Source organism: Adiantum capillus-veneris, chromosome 4 (genome assembly GCF_014529385.1).
Source record: "Adiantum capillus-veneris isolate H3 chromosome 4, ASM1452938v2, whole genome shotgun sequence".
NCBI lineage: Eukaryota > Viridiplantae > Streptophyta > Polypodiopsida > Polypodiales > Pteridaceae > Adiantum > Adiantum capillus-veneris.
Genome location: NC_140934.1, coordinates 116,041,791 through 116,064,792, shown reverse-complemented (window position 1 = coordinate 116,064,792; position 23,002 = coordinate 116,041,791). Strand labels below are relative to the sequence as shown.

Here is a 23,002-nt window from a genome sequence, read left to right as displayed (position 1 = left end):
TATAATAGCAACGTTCACAATGCATAAACCATGAAAGATTGAGGGTTTCCTTGTGTCATAAGTCTCCAAGTACTAGCAAAAGTTTGGTAAGATTCTGGCAACACGTCAAGAATAATATTTACAAGTGAACTATCAAAAATAACTTGAGTTACTCATTCATATCCTTGATACCAGCAAGAAAAGTGACCATGACATCTTCCTCTTGCATAATTCTTTGACTCTAGCTCTTTATGTAGTAATGCAATGTTTGCCTCATGTGACTTGCATAAAGACCACCCAGAGCATCCCAAGCCTATTTGCTGATTTTGTTGAGTGAATGTGAGGAGTAATAGTGTGCTTCATAGATAATGCAATCAATGCATGAGCCTACTTATCACTTACATCCCAAAAAAAATTGCTCAGCATAGGCAAAAGAACTCTAGAAACAATAGATCTGCTAAAACTTGCAACATCCTTAGTAGATCTTGTATCCTTAGAAGGTGATTGTACATCAATGCCCTTCACAACATTCTAGATGCCTTTTGACACATGAACATGTGTCATCATGTAAGCCCACATTAGGTAGCTATCCCCATCCAATTTTTCCTCAGCAAACATCTTGAAAATATATGTCGTGTTGTCAACCATGGTGAGTGAGTGCACTTGATGTGAAATGTTGAGATGTCAAGCTCAACATTGGCTCTTGGATGACTATCATCGATAGTCATCATCACTGACATGCCTTAGTGGATACTCATATCTTTGCCAATGATATATAGTTGTACTACAATGAGTTGGTCTATCTATCGAAGTGATGGCACACTTATCTATTCACCTCACTCGTTAGCAGTTCACACTAGACCATTGTACTAGTTTCCCTTTATGTTGTTATTTTTCCCTTATGTTTTGTAGACCCATTATCTTGAGTGAGCCATCGTCAAACGATCTCTGATTAAGCTGCTCATTTTTAGAGATTGTGCATCTTTAGATTCTATACAATCCTTTGAGATACAATTGTGCAGCCACATTTCCATTCTCGGCATGTTTTGGCCCTGGTTTTGGAGTTAGAGTGTGTTTGCATGCAAAAACTCTAAGGTTTGAGATTTTGCAGATCTACATTTTGGTGGTGCAAAAAGATCCAGTTTGGCTACAATGTTCACATATTTTTTTTCTCTGAAATAGGTGTATGTACCCATATTGTGGCAACAAACTATTTTTAGCAGACTGCTCAAAGATTTGGTGAAGGTTGAAAACATGTCATCCAGCAATGATGGACTTAACTAGATTGTCAGCGAGAAGCTAGACAAGAACAACTTCCATGCTTGGAAGTCCAAAATGATCAATTTCCTTATGGGTAAATGTTAGTACATTAATGGAGAGCATGAGACAACACCACCGTTATGAGAGGAAGGTGCAAGTGCTACATAGATAAAGACGTTTAAAGGTTAGAACCAAAGATCTCGGAAGGTCATGTATTGGCCCTTGTGTGTGTGCATGACACTATGATTGTGCACATACAAGATAGTCACACCCCTAAGGAGGCTTGGGACACCTTACTATTGTTGGATCTGACCAACACAAAGGCAAGGAAGCTACAATTGAAGACTGAGCCGAATATAGTGCACAAGAATATATATCAATGACTATTTATTGAAGATAAAAAACATATGTGAGTCACTTGCATCGATTGGTGCTACAGTCAATGATGATGATAAATTGGAAGTATGTTTGTGAGGTTTGGGTCTAGAATACAACAGTTTAAGGCTTGTATCCATCTTTGAGAGAAAATTCCCTCATTTATAGATTTGGTGTTCTTACTGATTGTGAAATAGAAGGAACTTGAGGAAGACTCTTCTACACATGGTAGAAACAATTTGGAACATGTCTTTTTCAACAATAAAGGAAGAGGAAGAGGACGTGGTACAAGTCATGGAGGAGGTCAAGGAAGAGGCAACCATCAAGCACAATAAAAAAATAACAATCAGAGAAAGAATACAGGTGGTTGAGGAAACTTTTAAGGTAGGGCGAGTCCAAGAGGTCATGATGGAGGAGGTCAAGGAAGAGGCAACCATCAAGCACAATAAAAAAATAACAATCAGAGAAAGAATACAGGTGGTTGAGGAAACTTTTAAGGTAGGGGGAGTCCAAGAGGTCATGGAGGAGGTCAAGAAAGAGGCAACCACCAAGCACAACAACAAAATAACAATTAGAGACAAAATACATGTGGTTGAGGAAATTTTTGAGGTAGGGGGAGTCCAAGAGTATGAGAAAGAGGATGTGGTACAGGTCATGGAGGAGGTCAAGGAAGAAGCAACCACCAAGCACAACAACAAAATAACAATCAAAGATAGAATACAGGTGTGGTCATGCCCAATTAGAGATTTGTGTGTTTAATTTGCAATTTCAACATGATTAACACTTGTGTGGGCGCATTTAGAAATTGGTAAAAACTGTCAATTATTAGTGTGTGTGTGTGTGTGTGTGTATGTGCGCGCGCACACGCCTAACAATTGATTAATGTTCATGATTAGTCTAATGCTTGATTGCAAATTTGACGTGTGTTATGGTTAATTGATGTGTTTTTTAAGCTCAAAACAAGGATTTACACACTTAGATTGCATCAAATTTTAACCTAATTTTGTCGGTTTAATTACCTAGTTTTGGTTTTTATTGGCAAAATTAATTGGCAATTGAATCAATGTGATATTTGAGTTTTGATTCAGCTGCACCATTCCTCTATGTGTAGAGATTTTTTTATTAAAAAAGGGTATTTTTTTGTATTTTTTTGCTAATTTTTGCATTGATTCTTGATTAATCTCATAAAATTTTCATAATTTGTGATGTTGACAAGGTGTTTTGGATGCGAGATGATGGCATGATTTTGAGTGCTTTTGTGGCGTCATTGGTTGAGTTTTGTGTGTTTTGCTATTTTTAAAGATCAGATGATTTTATCATAATTGGTGTTTTCGATAAAAACTGCTATTTTTGACTTGCTTGTGTGTATTTGAATGTGATTGTGATGATTTTTTTAGATTTATGGAATTCTTTGAGAAAATTTTGGATTTTCTTGGCAATTTTTTGGGTTTTCAGGTGATTTTTAGCGTTCTCGGCTAATTTTTGGATTAATTTTGGCATTTTCAAACATTTAAAAAATATATATATTTTAAATCGGTTTGAACTTGAGTCAACGTGTGTTCCTGAGCCTCAATGTACGCTCCACCATGCTTTCGATGCTTCATGCAGGTTCGACGATAAAATTCTAGTTTGATTGACAAAATCGAATCTTCGCGGATGTGGTGAGAATCTCCTCTTGGAAAAAAAAAAAACCTCCCACACATCCGCGAAATTTCGATTAAAATTAAAAAATACAATTTTTTTTAAAGAAAGGTAGGAAAAATTCAAAAATAAAAAATCACTCAAAAACCTAAAAAATTTTAAAGAAAAAAAAGAAAAAATCACACAAAATATTAGTAAGAAATTCACAAAAAATCATTCAAAAACACAAAAAACAATATAAAGCCAAAAAATCTATAAAAATAAAAAGTTCCTTTACTTTTCACAAAAAATACAAAAGTCATTAAAAAATCACAATAAATCATAGAAAGCAAAAAAATCATTTAAAAAACCCATATTAAAAAAAACCAAAAAATCTATAATAAAGTAAAATACCAAACAATTTATAAATTCAAAAATTCCATAAAAATAAAAAATAACAAAAATAAGAAAAGGGAAAGGTGCCGAAACATTTTAAAAAAGACAAAATAGCAAAAGTTTGCACGGAGGAACTCACCTCAAGCGCAAAAAATCGAGCACTATAAGGAAAGAAAAAGCGAGGAAAAATTAAATAGAAGCCAAGCCTTGAGCGGCAGAAAAATTTAAAGATTTGTCAAAAGAAGAGCAAAACCAACTTGAAACTGGGAAATCGAAACTGCATTAAAAGGCAACCGGCTAGGAAACGTCCACACGAAGCTGAACTCGAAACAGACTTTCAGTAAAACCCCACCATTAGGGCAAAGTTGACGAGTCGAATTTGTGAATCAAGGTCGAGATTCTGAGCTTGTTTTGACGAAACTGACAAAATCCTACTTGCAAAACTCGCAAGGGTTTCATAGAGAGAGAGAGAGAGAGCTAAGAGACATAGGTCGGTATAAACGGAAGGCCTCTTGCTAAGCATTTACTTTGATTCTTTCAAAGAACTTACCTCATGATAACCATTTGCATAGCTCAAAGGCCACAAACTTGGGGGGCCCACTACACCACCACTACACCATCTCTTCTACAAAAATACAATTCCTTACGTAGTGAGGCGCAACGAGGCGAACTACACTCACCCAGAGCGGGGCAAGCCGGCTCTCTTTTGCTGATTGAAGCACGTCAATATGTGTGGCATCCTTGCTGTGCTCTGCTGCCAGGATTGCTCACTTTCAAAGCGCTCCCGCGTTCTTGAACTCTCTCGCAGGTATCTCTCTTCTCTTTCAAAGTTGTTTTTTCCTCTGTGAGAACTCATTGCCCAATGCACACATTTTATCACCCGTTTCATTCACATTTCATCACCTGTTTCTTTTTTTTTCCCCTTTTGGGGGTCCGCGTTCTTCTATTGAGAAATTGGTTTCTCTCTTGCAATGGGTTCGTCTGATTCTTTTGTTCTCATTTGCAGGCTTAGACACAGAGGTCCTGACTGGAGTGGACTCTTCCATCATGGGGCCCACTTTTTGGCCCACGAACGGCTTGCCATCGTTGATCCTGCATCTGGGGATCAGCCTCTGTTTGATGATGAGAGAAAAATAGTTGTCACGGTTTGCTCTTTTTCACTTTGTTTATACTGCTAATTTGGATGCATGCTCTTACATGCTGATTCGACCATAATTCTGCATGTCCATTGGTTGCGCGATTGGGCAACTCTTTACTCATGGGTAGCTTGTTTATTTAGTACATGGTTTGTTTCTTGTTTGTGGATGCACGCTTTTACTACTGGTTTGATCATCATTCTTGGTGGTCATTGGTCATGTGTTTAAGTGCTCTTTTGTCCTAGGTAGCTTGTTTATTGGTACATGGTTTTATTTACGTGTACATTCTTTCTGGTCTCTCACAATGCCTGTCATTGATGCTATCAAATTGTGCTCATGACCTTGCAAAGGTGATTTAGTATGCATAACTACCTTATTGTATGTTTTGCATGCATGCCTCCTTGTGTCCAGCATTGCTCTGATAAATGCACATGCATACAGGTAAATGGAGAGATTTACAATCATGAAAATTTGAAAGCCGGGCTCAAGCAAACACACAACTTTCGTACACAAAGTGATTGTGAAGTTCTTGCCCATTTGGTAAGTGTATTTTGCGTAATATTGTGATGCAAAAATGGTTTTTTCTAATGTTGGTAGGCTAGCTGTTTGTTTCCGAGTTCTTGTACCAACCGTTTGTCTTCTCTACCAAGCAATCCTCATAAAGTGGGCGTAAGTCCATATAATAATGTAGATACTTTAACTTGCCCCATCCTCCTCAGCTCCGCAAGCCCAATTCTTGTCTCAAATTCCTAAAAATCATGCCAGGTGGCTTATCTCCCCCCCCCCTTGATTGTTGATTTGCTTGAAGCATTTCACATGCTACTAGAGAATGGTTTGCATGGAGACCTCTGGAGTACAAACCCTTTTACATAAGTACAATTCTGTGTATGTTGGACCATCATCGCAAGAAATGACATCACAGATTGCAAGGCAGAGTTTTTCCTGCATGCGTTTGCCCACATCATAGCATGTGTGATGACGTATGAATCTGTTGTGTAGCCAACCAGTTGGCAATGGCACAAGGATGTGGCCAAAAAACTTTGGTATGTTTGAGCAACATTATGCAGCATGAATTTTGAGGGTTAGCATTCTCATTGCAATCAAAAGCACAAGTATGTGAAGTACGCAACACACATGAAGTCTCTTGCAAGGAAAAGTGGCTGATAACATGCGACTGATAAGCTTAGCTTACGAGAGCTATGTGAACTCAAGGAAGGTATACACCTAACTAAAAAGGTATTGGCAAAGATGGAATAAAAATTTTAAGAAGACAAAAGCTAAACTCCTTGATGGAATCAGCACATCCGAGTTATGGCCGGTTGATATTGTGTTAATTCTTTCTATCACCTGCATTGCGTACGCCCTGTCAGCTATCTCATTATGTACTCCTAGTTAATGTTTCTTTTAGTGCTGGGCTTCATTATGGATGAATCTAGCGTGCATCACTAGAGTTATGACAGAAAATCTGGATGTAAATCTTTGTATTGATGTATGCTTGTGTGTGTATGGGAGCACATGTTAGTTGTCTAAGAGACAGTGATGGTGCATCAAGGGAGTACTGGAAGGGGGGTAAGTTGTCCATGCTGAAGCCATGTATATGGAACCATGATGACATTTGTGCATACCAACATGATATGTCCCCCTGTAAAGCTAATTGTCTGGAGGACTCAAGGGCCAATCTGGCATATCTATCTCTGGTAGTATCCCATAAGTTGTGCATAAAGGAGACTGATCTGGTAAGCGCCTCTATCTCCATTGGGGGGGGGGGGGGGGGGCACACTGCCAACTCCGCTTTAATGATCTCACGTGGCACGGAGGCCTTGGCTCTAATCAGCCGAGAGACCATAGATACCAAGGGCCTCTCCATACCTCTCCACCCATCTTGACCTACAGAGGGTCCCCAAACGTGAACCTCATAGAGGATAGCTGAAGCTACTAAGGTATCAAAGAGCCATAGTTTTGTTCGGGGTTCCTGGAATTGAACCTCCAATTCTCCCAAGGCCGCATACGCTCTGGTCAGTCTAGTCTCTGCTGCTCTCTTTGAAGAAAACCTTGGCCCAGTGAAGTCTACCCCAAGATAAGTGTAATTTGTATGCATCTGTGTACTCCACATTCTCCTCACCATAGGTGAATGTAGGTGCTGATCTCTTGATCCACTGCGGTGTGGTGTTAAACACCGTAACCTTGGTTTTACCAAGGTTTATAGACAATCCACTATCCTCAACAAAGCTATGTAATGCATTCAAATGTCGTTGCATACCCTCTCGTGAGTCAGATATCAGCACAATATCATTAGCATATAGCAACAATGGAATCCATGTCCCTGCCAGTTGGGCACCTCTGTCACCCTCTGTGTCAATATAATCAAAAACCTCACCTACATACATACCAAATAGAGTAGGGGACAATGGACAACCTCGTCTCACTCCAATATTGGAGTGCACTAAATCAGATATCATCCCCTCTGGAGTGTTGTACATGTCCCACCACTGATTTGTATAGAGCCATGATCCCCCAAATCAACTCATTGGGCACTCCCATCTCCTGTAGTCTTTGCATTAATCTGGCTCTTGGCACCATGTCAAATGCTTTTCGGAAATCGACAAAGCTACACTTAATCCGTCTCCCATGTGCCCTCCCCTCCTCGATGATGGCTCCGAGTGTAAGAATGTGGTCAAGAGTGGAGAGGCCTCTCCTAAAACTGGCCTATCTTGCTGCCCATTCGCCTTCACTCTCTGCCCATTTTCTCAATTGCTGCTCAAGGATAGATGCATACAACCGTGCCAATGTGTGTCCAATCATAATAGTACGGTAATTTCTAGGATTACCTGCCTTGAAGATAGGCACAATAGTAGACGGTCTCCAAGTCTCAGGTAGACCTTACACATGACATGATTGAATAGGACTGCAAGAACTTCTGCCAACATATCTCTAGCATGTATAAAGTGCTCTGCTACTAGACCATCATGATCATATGCCCTCTTGATCTTCATCCTGTCAATGTTACCATCTCAGTGGTAAAGAAGTTACTTGTAGATGGGCATGGCTCAAGGGGGTCTGGAAGGGGTGTCTGTCCAGGGACCGTATATAAGGATGTTGCATACTGACCCCATACATCGGGGGAAGTAATCACTAGGGGAGGGGAGTGCTCATGAAACTTGAAAGAGATGTGAGAGCGCTTTTGCGGAAGCGTGAGAGAGGAGAGAGAGAGAGACAGTAGACCACAAATGCTCGAGCAGGGAATAGGGGGCGATCAACCCCCCGTGACTACCATAACAAAAGACCCAATACACAATGACCAGATGATGGACGTGGGTACCCCCTTGGCCCCATAAATAGGTGCCCAAGGGGAGGACAAAGCCTGGAAAAACCCCCCACGACCCAACAAGAAATAAATGAAGTATGAGGGCGCCCGGACAAGGTGGGCGGCCAACAATGCAGCCAGCCTATATGCATATGCAAAGGGTGGCCAGCCCGGAGGCACACTAGCCGTACATGTATGCCCTAGACCTGTGAAGCAGCAGAGTGGTGTAAGTCTAACGCCCCCTCTCGGCACCTGATGTTGAACAAACCGCATGAAGCCGAAGACGTGAGGCAAATGATGAAGATGTCTGCTGCGATGTCCAATGAAGCCTGAAGGACAATACTCCGGCGAACTCCGCGAGTGCAGCAGCAGGGTGGGGTGTTGCAACCGTTGAGAGATCTCCATGGTAGAGTGCCATCACGAACAATGTAGCAAACTGTTGTACTCCGCCAATACAGGGTGAAGATACTGCATGAAGGTCCCGAACTGAGTGTGAAAACAACTCCTTGTCGTAAAAGAAGTGTCAATAGGCCTGCAAGTGTCCTGCCCAATAGAATCTGTGGTGTCTGTAGTCAAACCGTTTGGAGAAAATGGGGAAGCCCAGGAACCGTCGTGAGAATGACCGAAAGCCTGTCAATGCATGAACCTATAACCTAGTGTGGCCAGGTGGCTAAGCTGTGAAAAACTCCAAGAAGGTCAGATTTAGCAATCTGCACCGTAAACTCCTGTGAATCAAGGAAAGCCAGACTAAACATTCTGCATTGTAGAAGCTATCGTAAGCTGCAGCAATCACTTGGAGGCCGCACGGACCACCGCTGGATGGTGTCCTGCTAGTGGGTAGGATAATCCAAGATGAGGGGAAAGCCAGACTCGACAGCCTGCGTTGTGCAGGGCCTCTAAGAAGAGGTGTGGTCAGACCAAGTTGTCTGCACCGTAATCATCTTATGCAGAAGGGAAGCCAGACTGAGCACTCTGCGCCGTGAAGATCCTCTGAGAAGAGGAAAGGCCTGACCAATCTGTCAGCGCCGTCTTACCTGTATCTCCTGCCTCCAATCCTCCGGTGTCAACCAAAACAGAATCCGCGTTAACAACGCCACCAAACCGCATCTCGGTGTTGCTCTCAATGAGAATGAGCTGGGAGTGGCCTACTGCCCAGGTTGGGGGATAAGTCTATTGTAAGGTTACCGAGGGTGAGTGTAAGCAACTCTGAAGGTAGCAATCCAAATGATCAGGAGTGTAGAAGAGCAACTGCACTACCATCCAAGCCAAGCTTTGGGTGACTCCGGATGTAGTCGCGTAATGATGCCTGATCTCCCGCATCTTGCTGGTAAACTCTCCAAGAGAGTCCAAAGCACTGAAGTCTGTAGATCCAAGCAATGAACCTGTACAAGAAGAGATCCAAGACCCTCTCCCTAAGTCCATGTAGATGCTCCTGTGTAAGCGAGTGATTTGACGTGTCGAGGTCAAGCGGTAAGTGTCTGTCCACCCAATCTGGTGGTGTCTTCTCTAGGAATGTTGGAATCCCATATGCCATGAGCATGGCCATATCTTGTGTGAACTCCTCTGATGAGTGCATAGGTGTGTCCATAGCAAACCACAAGTCACCACCCCCTCTGGAGTGCGCAACCGCCGAATGTTGGCTGGAATGAATGGATCTCCCAAGGATCGTACGCCTGTAGATGATCAAGCCGACGTCGAAGATTATCGTATGCTACAACAGTCATTGAAGACCGCATGGACAACCAGTGGATGGTGTCCTGGCAAGAGGTAACTTCATCCTCTGTGAAAAACCCAAACCATGTGGCTGCTGTCCACCCAAAAACGCAACTGCGAGGTGATGAAAACGCTGCTGTCCAGCGATTTTAAGTGTGCTCGTACGCTCCAGGCAGGGTCCGGAGCGGTGCAGAGGGTGTAGGGAGGGTTTATCTCTATGTGCACAGCCGTCAGAGAGCTGAAAATAGAGAAAAAACAGCAGTGGAGAATGGCTGAAATCTTTAGATCTGAAAAAGATTGTTGCCGGCAAGGCACCGGATGCCGAGCCGTGTAGGAATAGCAAGATCCAGTGGGAAAGGCCCAGCGCTGCCCCCCTCTTCTGAAAATGCTGACCTGCTGTCCAGAAAACGCTGGCAATTCAGCCCTAAAACGCAGATCTGGTGCCCTCCAGCAAAAACGCAAGGGTCTTCCTGTGCAGGTGGTGCAAAAACGCTGATGTTCCTGCCCTGCACCTGCTGAAAACGCTGGTGGTTTCTTGCTGGACAGCTCCACCAAAAAACACAGGTGAATGCTGAAAACGCAGGTAGAAGAGGAGGCATTTCCGGTGACGGATGGTGCCCAAAAGGGTAGCGCTAGGCAGCCAGGAGTTGATCGCCTTGTGTGAATGCAAAAAAGCAAGGTTTCTCTATGACAGAAGTGCTCCAAACTCCATCGCTGGCCTGGCTGATGCAAAAACGCTAGCATATCTGGTTTTCCAAAAATGTTGGCTGTTGTGATCCCTTGGGAGAACCTCTGTAGAAGCGCTGGTCCCATGGAGAGCCTAAAGCTGTTGATACCATGTGAGTGCGCGTGTGCGGAAGCATGAGAGAGGAGAGAGAGAGTGACAGTATACCACAAACGCTGGGGTAGGGAAGAGGGGGCAATCAGCCCCCCATGACTACCAGAACAAAAGACCCAATACACAATGACCGGATGATGGAAGTGGGTACCTCCTTGGCCCCATAAATAGGTGCCCAAGGGGAGGTAGGACAAAGCCTGGAAAAACCCCCCACGACCCAACAAGAAATAAATGAAGATGGGGGCGCCCGGACAAAGTGGGTGGCCGGCCCAGGAGTGGGCGGCCGGACAATGCAGCCTATATGCATATGCAAAGGGTGGCCAACCCTGAGGCACACTAGCCGTACATGTTTGCAGAGTGGTGTAAGTCTAACAAGAGACACCCTCTCCTGAGTCTACTCTCAAGAACAATTGGTATGAGAGAGAGAGAGAGAGAGAGAGAGAGAGAGAGAGAGAGAGAGAGAGAGAGAGAGAGAGAGAGAGAGAGTCGACACGGCATGACGGAGATCCGTGCCTAGAACATTGCTTCATCAGTTCTGTAAGCTGGTAGGCCCCTCTGCCCATCTTCTGTGTTCAGATCCTCTTGTCGGCTCTGCCATTTCTCTTCCAGTTGGGCATGCCACGTCATCACTTTGAGAGAAATGTTGTTAGGATTTCGGCTGCATTTCACGTGTCTCAGGTGCCATGCCAGCATTCCGCAAACTGCGCCATGATTGTCATTGGAATTTTTGTGGTGCGGTATGGGCACGCCACATCATCACTTTGTCACATTAGTACCCAGTCTTACACTCACTATTGGGCAATGACAATGTTAGTGGGATATCTTTGTTTTTAGTCAATACTATGCATGATGGAGCTGATGGTTATATTTTCTTGTGGATGTTTACCTAAAGTCTATACCTTGCACTTTCCTTCAAAGGTGAATTTGGGCTTATCCTGGATTCATCTAGGTATATGGTGTTTATTGTATGTTTTGATTGAGTGTGAGTAATCAGTTGGTTTTTGAGCACAATATTGAGGAAGTTTTACTTTCGCGAACAGTATAAGGAGGTCGGAGAGGAGATGGTGTCCATGCTGGACGGCATGTACTCCTTTGTTTTGCTTGATACACGTGATAATAGTTTTATTGCTGCCCGTGACCCAATCGGTATCACACCTTTATATATTGGTTGGGGAACTGATGGTATGGCTTCTTTGAGTTTGTTTGTGATTGTGGTATCTGTAATCTTTTTCCATGTAATAAATCATGTAGAAATTGTGTCAATGCCTGTTTTGGTAATACAGGTTCTGTGTGGTTTTCGTCGGAGATGAAGGCTTTGAAGGATGACTGTGAGCAATTTCAATCTTTTCCGCCTGGCCATATTTATTCAAGTAAAACTGGTATGCTTCAAATGCCTTTCAAGTACTTTATAAGGAATTTCGTCACAGAAACTGCTTGTTATTTCTCATATAAAAGCAAAGTTTTTGTGTGATGATTTTCCAATATATTTTATGAAGCTTTTGAATTAGTGATGTAGCTTTTGTTTGAAACAAACCTTTGACGAGCCTTTTGAAAAAGTTCTCCTTGTACTCGCTAATATTGATCAAGGGTGTTCAATGTGGACTTTAACCGTGGTGTAGGAGACATTTGGGATGTCCTTGGTGTCTGTGTTTCATCAGATCTTGATGCAAATGGCACTGTGAAATTTGGGTCACAGATTTTGAGCTGTTTTCAGCCATGTATGTGCCCCCACCCGTTAGGGTGGCTTGAGGCGGGACCGGTCATAGTCTTTGTATTTTGCAGGTTTTCAGCCATGTGTTATCTATTGGTTGATGTGACATTCTATTCCGAGGCACCTCCCCATTTATGGGCCGTGGGCTATTTGGAGGGAGGTCGGGCATTTACCAGTGGCCCCTATACAGGAAGCCACTCCTTTGTATCTGGTCACTGCGTTATGCAGTCTACAGCTAGCGTTTGAGTTCCTCTCTCTCTCTCTCTCTCTCTCTCTCTGTGTAACGCTTCACGTGTCGTTCGTCGTAAGAACACCTTTGTTGATTCTTTACAAAAACTCGTCGTTTTTGTGAAATCTTTTGTTCACTTTGAAGCTTCCTCCTTGAGGAAAAAAGAATATTTGGAGGAAAACTTGTCTTTCTCTAAGAAGTGAAAAGAAAGGGTGAAACTATTTCTTTGAAGTTTGTAGCTTTCCTTGTCAACTCAAGTATGCTATCTTTCCTTGTTATACACAATAAGGCTCAATAGCTTGGATGGTAGAGTGTTGGCCTCTTACCCTCATGAGGTCGGTTCAACCCTCCTTCATGCAAGGGTTTAGAGGGCCTTCCTACGCGCGCAGCCAACAGAGCCTCGGTGCGTTAGAGTTGCCGGTCGAGTTTGCCTTGGTCGCCCGCCTTCGTCGCGCGTTGTGGAGGGCGTAGGTGCGGTCATTGTCCGCTGTTTGTCTCCTCGCGGTGCGCACAGAATAACCTTTCTATCACCGAAGTGTGGTAGATTGGTGATGCCATTTCCCTCTTGAATAACAGGTCTTGAGTTCAACTCTCCTCGTTGGCTAGATCTTTAAGGTCTCTTGGGATAGTTTCCTACGACGTTAAAACTCTCTTCTTCTTCTTCTTCTTCTTCTTCTTCTTCCCCCCCTCTCTCTCTCTCTCTCTCTCTCTCTCTCTCTCTCTTTTTGTACTCAGACACGGTACCAGATTCACAAGTTTGTAATGGATTGGTCTCATAGGTCATTTTGGCCTTTTGAAGACGTTAATATGTCATTTCCCTCTTGAAAAACAAGTCTTGAGTTCAACTCCTCGTCGGCTAGATCTTTAAGGTCTCTTGGGATAGTTTCCTACGACGTTAAAACTCTCTTCCTCTTCTTCTTCTTCTTCTTCTCTCTCTCTCTCTCTCTCTCTCTCACACACACACACACACACACACACACACACACACACACACACCGCCCTCTCTCTTCTTCACATGTCCGCTGCTCTTGCAGCTTCTACAAAGGGGGGGGGGGGGGGGGGGGGGGGGGGGGGGGGGGGGGGTTGTGGATCATTGCGATAGAGGGTTGCCCACAGTTCGGGGCTGATTCAGAAGGAGGTTTGATTGCGGCATTGTGGAGTGGCTGCCCTTGATCGATGGTGTCTTCGTTCACCGTTTGCAATCATTTTTGCTGTACCTTTGACATGGTATGAGAGCTGCGGTGTGCTCTTGACACAGATTGGTGATCTGTGAGTCCTTGGTGCTGTTTTCTCGCGACAAAGAGGAGTGTACAGCTGGTTGTTGCTTTTTTTCACTTTGGGGCTGATTTGGTGGTGGTGTGGGCTGATTTGGAGAACCCTTTTCGTTTCTACCTGTCCTAGCCGATTCACATGCCCAAGTATTCTTCAAACATGGAGACGGGTGAAGGTTCAAATAAGGCGACAATCTTTGATTAAGAAGTACTAGAGGAGGAGGTTTCAGAGGATGGGCCTAAGAGTGACGAGGTGTAGGGAATTTAATTGCAGTTCTACTTGTGGATCAACTGCAATGGAAGGGCACCACGTGGCAATAAAAAAGAATAGACTGGAATTGACCTCTAGCACTTCAAAACAATTGAAGAGAGAGAGAGAGAGAGAGAGAGAGAGAGAGAGAGAGAGAGAGAGAGAGAGAGAGAGAAGAAGAAGATCCACGCGGTAGACGTGGAGTCGCAGAGTTCCACTTTTAGAGTCGCAGACTGGAACTGACTTCTAGCACTTCAAAACAATTGAACAGAGAAGAGAAACCGCGTGGAATCGCGGAGTTCCACTCCTAGAGTACTAGCCCCAAAATCTTGGCACCCTTTCTTTTGTGTTTCTTCACAAAGGTATTACTGTCGGGGGACTCGGCTTTGCCTCCACAAACCTGGTATGCCAGAATTAGACCTCAAGGAAAAAATTTAAAGGCTCGTGGCCTCAAAGCATCATAATGAAAAGCTTCACACTCCCACGCCGGAAACTGGTACGCAAAATCAGTTCCATGATTCGTGGAAATCTGTATAGTGCCACGTCAACATGCTCTACAATTCGTGGGTGTCCGTACGGCTGTCCATGTTAGTATATCCACGTTTTTAGGGTTTGCATAATCTCGGCCGGTTGTCCAAGGTTGGATTTCAATGACTCATCCCCTAGGGGTGGTGCCACTTCACCAACTTGTGACATACCCCCTCTTGAAAGAAGAGTAATCGTCTGCAATTAGACTTGCAAAACTCAATCTGATTCTTTAGCAAATATTGCCTTTATGCATACATGCCAATGCCCATCATTACCAAACAACACATTATCTAGCATGCATTACACCATACAGTTCTAGTCATCAGAGCTCTTGGTATTCTGGCGTAGTAATGTTAGCCATCACACCCAGATCGCATTGATCTTTCAAGGGGTGTCTTGATACACTAAGATCACATACCCAGGCAATCTCATGTAAATTGGAACTATTGATACACCAGGTTCATATGCTTCAGAAAGTGCTTTACAGATGACATGAAGTTCACATATGCAAAAACATTTAGTTTGTAGGGGAGCGGGCACCACGTGCCAACGGAAAAGAACAGACTGAACAACTTTAAGCACTTCAAATAACATTGAACTCAAAGAGATGCACGACACACGAGATGCGGAGTGGTGGAGTTTCATGTCACAAACTGTTGACGTGTCAAAGCCTAAAGAATGGAGCCAACTTACAGATGCCGGCCGAGGGGCCTAAACCCTAAGAAGAGCAAGTAACCGAAGAAGTCCTACCAACTTATGGGGACCCCGTCCGATAGGGCCCGAAGTGACATAAAGGATTAAAATAAAGCAGGACCCTCACACACGCAAAAATTGATGACGTGGCAGATTTTCAAAAATTGTGCTAGCATGATGACGTGGCAAGCTGTACGGATTTCCGCGTTTTGTGTTGGCTGATGACGTGGCAGCTGTACGGATTTTCGTAAATTATGTTGACAGCTTTTTGGCTTTGCTTTTGGACCAGAAGCTTTTGAGTTTGGAGGCTTTTCATGTAAACTGCTTTTCAGGCCAAGGGCCTTTAAATATGAGGTTAGGGCTCATTCTCTGGCATGCTTCCTAGAGAAGGTGCAGAGTCTAGAGTACTGGCTTGTACTGTGTTGATGCAATATAAAGAAATACTGAAAGGGGCGCCAAGGTTTGGGGCCAATACTCTCTGGGGTGGAATTCTGCCACTCCGTGTCGTGTGTTGTCTCTCTTTAAGTTCAGTTATTATTGAAGTGCTAAAAGTTTGTTCAGTCTGCTCTTTTCTATTGGCAGGTGGTGCCCGTCTTATGACATTCCACCCCAAGAGAGCACTGGCCCCAAACCTTGGCGCCCCTTTTGGTATTTCTTTAGATTGCTTCAACATGGTACAACTCCCATGGGCTCTCAAAGGCCCTAGGCCCAAAAGCAGTTTACATGAAAATCATTCAAGTTCTAAAAGCATTTGGTTCCAAAAGCTAGCACTAATATGTTTGTCCGTACAATTTGCCACGTCATCAGTAGCCAACGAAAATCCATACAGTGCCACGTGGCAATCATCGCAAAACATGGGGCGTCTGTATAGTTGCCACGCCATCAATTTTACGCTAGAAAGATAGAGTGTGTGTGTGTTGGTCCTGGTTTATTGAAGTGTCTTGTGTCTCTAGGGCCCCCATCGGACGGGGTCCCATGGGCCATAAGTTGGTAAGACTTCTTCTTCTTCTTCTTAGGGTTTAGGTCCCTCTTTAAGATGGCTCAGTTCTTTATTGGCTTGAGACGTCAGTGTTTTGTGACTCAGACACAAGGAGCCCAGACCGCTCCCTAGATCAAAGTCTGAGTTGTTCAGAGGCCATATACAACTAAACGCTCCCGAGACCGCAGCCTTACAACTAGAGGCTCCCCAAACCACAGCTTGCGTTGTTTAGAGGTCCCAAATACAACTAGACGCTCCCTAGACCGTAGCGTGCGTCGTCCAAAGGTTTTCAAACAACATTGAAACTAGAATTAAAACCACAATCAAACAATTTCAATCAGCACCAAGACAAGTTTAAAACAAATAAAATCTATTCCTAACAATTTTCAAACAATACTCTCAAACAGTGTTCAAAAAGCATGTAAACAAAAACAAAACTAAAATCATTTAAGATTGGTTTCCGTGAGTTGAACTCCAGGATCACAGGCTTGCCATCGTGATTAAAGTGATGGTTCTGTTCCGGATCTGGATGGTGGCATCGTTCTTGTCGTGCCAAGGCATGCCCAAAAGAGCGTCACAACATTTAAACTTCATGATGTAGAAATATGCCTTGCCATAGTACCCTTAAGTGGTGATAGGAAGGGCACCAATAAGCGGTACAACTGTATTGGGTGTGATGACTGGCCTTCTGTTGTAAAAACGTAAATGTCAGCATGGAAGCTTCAAATTTCAATTCATTGTGAAATCGGACATTTACATTCAAAATTAAGAAATTTTAACTACTCTTTTACCTATTCCAATTTTGAATCTCCTATTCCAATTATAGTTTCAGCCCATCTTATAGTTCATAAGTTTAGACCTTTCTTCCCTTGTGAAGGTATAAAACTCTCAATGAATAGAGAAAATGGTGGAGAGAATGCACTGCAAGATTGAATTCAGAACTTTCATTAGATAATCTCGTAGGTCACAGGTTTAGACCTTTCTGCCCTTGCGAAAGTATAAAATTCTCAATGAAAAGAGAGGATGGTATAGGAGATGCACTGGAAAATTCAACTCAGGATTTTACCAAATGAGAACAGGGAACGGACTACCCTTTTAAAATTTGGTGGCAATGTTTTCTCTGCTAGATTGAAGGGGTTGAATTTCTGCTGTCATAAAACTCCGTCTATAAACTTACGCTTCATAGCCTCATACTAGCTTCAGATTTCAAAGCTACAGGTCAGTTTGTTTGTGGTGTATGTATTTTTTCAATTTTGTTTCTCTCTTTTTTTTGTTTGACTCTATATTTCAGTTGTGTAGGCTGCTATTCTCTAATCTGACGTGGGTTGATTATTTGATGAAAGTTGATTCGTTATTTTTTGTTTCAATGTTGAATCTTTAGGCAGTCACTCAATTCTCTTTCAGGTGTTCTGGATGTGTTGTAATCTATCTGATACAAATAATTAAGCAGTCATATTTTGAAATTCAGTGCCGATCTATCAAATGCTTATAACGACGGAAGCCATTTTTCTATTCTTGTTATGCATTTACAAGGAACTAGCAAATAAGCAAGGAGTTAGTTTAGAGTAAGCAAGTAAGCTGCTGGACATTCAACTTCTGTTGTTGGTGACAGGTGCATTCCGCAGGTATTATGAACCTCAGTGGTTTTCAGAAGCTCTACCATCTGCTCCATATGATCCTTTCTTGCTGAGACTGGCATTTGAAAAGGTATGTAGCCCACCAATCTACATTCTGCCACTAATGTCAATTGTGCGTTTGTGTTTCGCTTGTATTTATTCTTGCAATTGTGTTCAATTTTGAGATGACATAAGATACTTTGTCTTTATTTTTATCATTTTTGAATATGTGCATGGTTTTTTAGTAAATTTTGTGCATTGTCTGCCTTGCAGAAATGAAAATTATGTTGACCCAAGTAGATCAAGACTTCGTAAGTTGTCTGGTCCATGTTTTGAGTTTCTTTAACAAACAACACATTATACAAGATTTGCATGAGTCTGTTGTTGAATGCTAAGAGGAATTTTTTTCTCAGCTTTTAAAATAATAATCAGCTATCAATTTTCCAGAAAAGGGATCCGATAGATGGGTAAATAAAGAGAAGGAATCAGCTACCATTCCCTAGAGTAGAGACAGGTACTTGGAGGTGCCTTGGCATGCCTGAGACAGAATAATGTAATCAGCTACATAGTCACCATGAAGCGCATTTCGGTGGGTTCGGGCACATGAGATGTTTCCAGGGGTGAAGTGCTTTGTTGATCAAGTGAAACAACATGCTGTTTCACTAACAACAAATCACCATAGTTACAGCTTTTAGGGCTCTTCAAAATCCATATATGCATGTTTCAGTCTCACGTTTCACTGTGCTCTACCATTAGACTGAAACATATTGTGGTGAAACACCGTGTTTTGAGGGTGAAAAGTTTTTTCCTCGAAACGTTTTGTGGTGACGCTGAATGATTCACCTATCAGTTTCTAGGGTAGGGATCAGATACTTGGGGTGCCATGGGATGTCTGGAACTTTTCTTGTGAGTCCGTCAGGGCCCAGTTTACCCCTTTTAGTAAGTGCAATGGCAGGTTGTTTGTTTTATCCTGGATCTAATGTTTTGTTTGAATAAGCACACTCATGAAATCATATTTAAGGCAGGTTCTTCATCCAATGGCTCAATGGCTTTTTAAAAAGAATTTTATTTTATTTTTTGCCCTTCTTATAGTTAATAAGGGCAGATCTTTATGATCTTCAGGAGGCGGACAATTATCTTTTCAGCAACTAATAAATTGCAATGTAATGCACTTGAACAGGCTGTTGTGAAACGTCTTATGACAGATGTACCTTTTGGAGTGCTGCTTTCTGGAGGATTGGACTCATCTTTAGTTGCTTCTGTGGCCTGTCGTTATATTTTGGATACCAAAGCAGGGAAGCAGTGGGGGTCTAGGCTTCACTCATTCTGTGTTGGTTTGAAGGTGAAGACTAATTATATGATATGCCTTACTGTTAAGAGCGTATTATTTGCAGATGAACATTTCGCTCTGCAATCTGCAGGGGTCACCAGATCTGATGGCTGCCAAAGAGGTGTCAGATTATCTTGGAACATTACATACAGAGTTTCATTTTACTGTCCAGGTTCAACAATACGCAACATAACATAATCCTCTTCCTTAAAAACATGTGCTTTCCTATGCGCATTGGCGTGCTTAGTGTATTGTTCATGTGAATGCCTATTGGCAGATTCCCTCGGAACTCAATGGAAAAGTTATAAGCAACTAGTGTTAGACAAATGAGACGCAGTTTTTTTTTAACTTGTTATGCCCTCGCGAAATCTCTCAAGCTGAGCTGAAATTTTTCATGTCTGTATGTACACAGGAAGGCTTGGATGCTATACCAGATGTGATCTATCACATAGAGACTTATGATGTCACGACTATCAGAGCTAGTACCCCTATGTTTTTGATGTCTAGGAAAATAAAGGCTCTTGGGGTGAAAATGGTGCTTTCTGGAGAAGGTTCGGATGAGTTGTTTGGTGGATACCTTTACTTCCATAAAGCTCCGAACAAAGAGGAATTTCATAGAGAAACCTGTAGGAAGGTATGCATCATCGTCTTATTATTGGGGTTGTCTCTACTCCTCGTCATGATCTTGATATTTGTTCATACAGTTTCTGGCTTAAACTGTAACTTCATGAAGAAAGCTTAAGTTTTTAGTACTTCCAGTAGTTCTCGATATAGTACTCTATTTTGGAGACTTCTGTTTAAAAGATGTAGGACTACCATCCATTTAATGGTTACATTTTCATGACAGGTGTGAAGTAGCAAGCATGTCACTATGACTAAAGTCTGACTGCATCACCTAAGGCCATCTTGCAGTAGTCTTTTTCTCCTTTAAAAAAAATGCCTGTATATTTTAAATACATTTGCAAGAGCGCAGTAATCAAAAGAAAGAGAGAGAGCAGAAATTGTCAGCGGGTTGTGGAAATGGCCTTACAATTAGCTTTTCTGGTTAACTGCTCCCTCTCCCTGGTTTACATCTCTCACATAGACATAAGCAAATTTTCAAGTCCATCATGTAGACATACATAGGTTAGTTATTGACCGGAGGGTTTTTCTTTCATCTAATCCCTTTCAAAAGCAAGGTTGCAGGGGGGGTTGCAAATGACTCAACTACCATTCAAATCAATTGATCAATCCAGGGAAAACGATGGGTTAGTGCAAAAGACACTCGTAACAAATTTTCTTAACAAACCAAGAACATGTGGGTATTGCTATTCAGCTTGAAGTCTAAAATTTTGTTTAACTCTAGTATGTTAACAGGCAACCAAATTACCTCTTTCCAAAAGATGCAGTATGCATTGTATCACAAACATCACTATGTGAATAACAAGCTATGATTTGTGAATAACCCACTAAGAACCATCGTTTGGAAACTTGGAACATTGCATTTTGCTCTCTCATTTTGTCTTATGTGATCCTTTAAAGTTGCCAAGTAAACAGCTCCTTAGATTTGCTTGGTCTTGTTCTTTCTTAGCCTTTCTGTTTATACCTATGAAGTGTAACTGCTATTGTACTTGCTGTGTTGTGTTCTATCAATATTCGTGGCAGGTCAAAGATCTGCATTTGTATGATTGCTTGAGAGCCAACAAGTCCACTGCAGCATGGGGGGTGGAAGCTCGAGTCCCATTTCTAGACAAAGAATTCATCAATGTGGCATTGGGTATGGATCCTGCGGCGAAGATGGTACAGTAATCCAGATTTACTAGTCGAAAAAAACCCCCAGAAATACACATTCTAGTTTTTATTAATGATAATCTGTTATTACAGATCAAACCAAAGAAAGGTCGCATAGAGAAGTGGGTGTTGCGCAATGCTTTTGATGATGAGGAGAAACCTTATTTGCCTAAAGTAGGCTTATTTTCTGAGATTTTTCTCTAGTCAGTCCTAAGACCGCAGTCACCACACAAAAGGAGAATTGATCCTTTGATGTTTTCAATTCAAGACGTCCGCACGCAGACTTGCACACGCACATTGCAATCATGCAAGCACATAATTTCACAAACATGCTTTCACACATATTAATATACAGAAGCACAAACATGCAAATGGTTCTCACACACAGACATGTGTTCAAGCATTGTGCACGCATTATTTTTTCATCTCTATACTAGTAACATATGCGCCTGTCTATGTGTATGCACACATGTGTGCATGTACTGTTGTAGGCTCCTTGCACTGGGCAGTAGTTACGTTTGCGGCTCTGCCTCCCCTTGCTTGTATTGTGTGATGGGATCCTAACCACCACTCTTGATGATCCCTGTTTTTGGCAAGAGGGAAGTATCTGCTTCTTATTGCATTATTAAGGATTGCATTAACGTGGATATGCTATTATGGCTGTTACCTGATTTATCACATGTTTTGATTTTTAGGACATGAACTCAATTCTTAATGCTCAGCTATTGGACTTTTCAGCATATTCTATATCGGCAAAAGGAACAATTTAGCGATGGAGTTGGCTATAGCTGGATTGATGGTATCAAAGCACATGCAGAGAAGCAGGTATGCATATTTCAAACAGGCTTTTTGAGGTTTTCCTGCAGGTTCATGTTGGAGGCTCTGTGATTTTGCGCTTTAGTCTCTCTCTCTCTCTTTTTCTGAAGATTCATGTTGGTTGGTCCTCAGGTTTCAGACCAAATGATGGCAAATGCACCTTATATCTATCCCTACAACACACCAACCAGCAAAGAAGCCTACTATTACAGAAGAATTTTTGAGGGGCTATTTCCGCAGGTTAGTGTGTCCTTGCAACAGGTCCCCCCCCCTTTTCCCTTTGTTCTCCTCGCTCATCCCCATAGGCTTTGGACAGCTTGTCAACAAAGTGACGCCTTCATGCATTTTGCAGTATTCTGCACGGACAACTGTCCCTGGCGGACCTAGTGTGGCTTGTAGCACTGCCAAGGCTTTGGAGTGGGTTGAGGCATGGTCCAAGAATCCAGATCCTTCAGGTCGAGCTGCAATCGGTATACATGAGGCCTCCTATCAAAAACCAATCGAAACCCCTACTGTGGATAATGTTGGCACCAGATCCTACGGTAAAATGCTGAAATTAGAAGAGAGTATCCCTGTTGTGCCGGTTCAATAATTCTGCAAACTCGTCTTCAATTTTGCGAAGTCGTCTTTGTATGAGTTTTATATGTGGGAGGGAGTGGAAAGTCTTTAAAGGACTGGTGAACAGCAGTAAGGGTTTGGGTTTGTGAAATGATGATTGCACGCAGTCTGCCCGCCGGTACTGTGATTTCAAAAGAATGTCTGTGTTATATATTGTTTTGCAAAGCATTAGCTCCACCAGTTTTAGTCTTTAAAAGATTGAGAGATCAAAGAACAGATCCATTCTTTTCTCAGAAGAGATCGAAGGTTTCTATTTCAGAAACCATTTTCTAGACATTTACTTGTAGCCATTCCTTTTCAATTCTATGGTTAACATGCAGTATTTCCCCTTCCAAGGAAGTTTAATGTGTGAAACTTAAGGCGCTTAATAAGCATTATTCAAGCACCCTATGGTAACATGTCAATAGTTAATGGGCTTAGTAAGCATTACTCAAGCACCCTATGGTTGGACTTTGCAAGCAAAAGTTGGCTAACTTTTTGCCCTCAAGCCAATGCCATTTAGATGTGAAGAGTTACTCATATGGAGCCTATTAATATAACCTTCTTAATAGATGATCTTTTTCATGGTTT

At 42.4% G+C, this 23,002-nt stretch overlaps 1 protein-coding gene across 2 annotated transcripts; it reads left to right on the top strand.

Annotated features, from left to right (window-relative positions):
• Positions 1-4,230: 4,230 nt before the first annotated feature.
• LOC147459857 (asparagine synthetase [glutamine-hydrolyzing] 2-like) lies at positions 4,231-22,763 on the top strand. 2 transcript variants are annotated; one of them, XM_086511049.1, is made up of 14 exons: positions 4,232-4,438; positions 4,637-4,775; positions 5,208-5,306; positions 11,662-11,803; positions 11,905-12,000; positions 17,895-17,989; positions 19,079-19,240; positions 19,320-19,400; positions 19,641-19,862; positions 20,873-21,007; positions 21,092-21,172; positions 21,737-21,823; positions 21,947-22,054; positions 22,167-22,763. In XM_086511049.1, exons 1-14 carry the CDS (start codon positions 4,359-4,361, stop codon positions 22,404-22,406), a joined length of 1,767 nt encoding a protein of 588 aa, XP_086367175.1. In that variant the 5' UTR covers positions 4,232-4,358; the 3' UTR covers positions 22,407-22,763. The 2 variants fall into 2 exon arrangements, with proteins under 2 accessions (XP_086367176.1, XP_086367175.1); XM_086511050.1 differs by lacking the exon at positions 21,092-21,172 and having other exon boundaries at positions 4,231-4,438.
• Positions 22,764-23,002: the final 239 nt, after the last annotated feature.

Coding starts and splice junctions, on each gene's coding strand:
- LOC147459857 (XM_086511049.1), top strand. CDS start 4,359: ATGTGTGGCATCCTTGCTGTGCTCTGCTGCCAGGATTGCTCACTTTCA. Junction 21,173..21,736: donor AGAAACCTTATTTGCCTAAA/GTAGGCTTATTT, acceptor TGGACTTTTCAG/CATATTCTATATCGGCAAAA. Junction 22,055..22,166: donor TTGAGGGGCTATTTCCGCAG/GTTAGTGTGTCC, acceptor TGCATTTTGCAG/TATTCTGCACGGACAACTGT.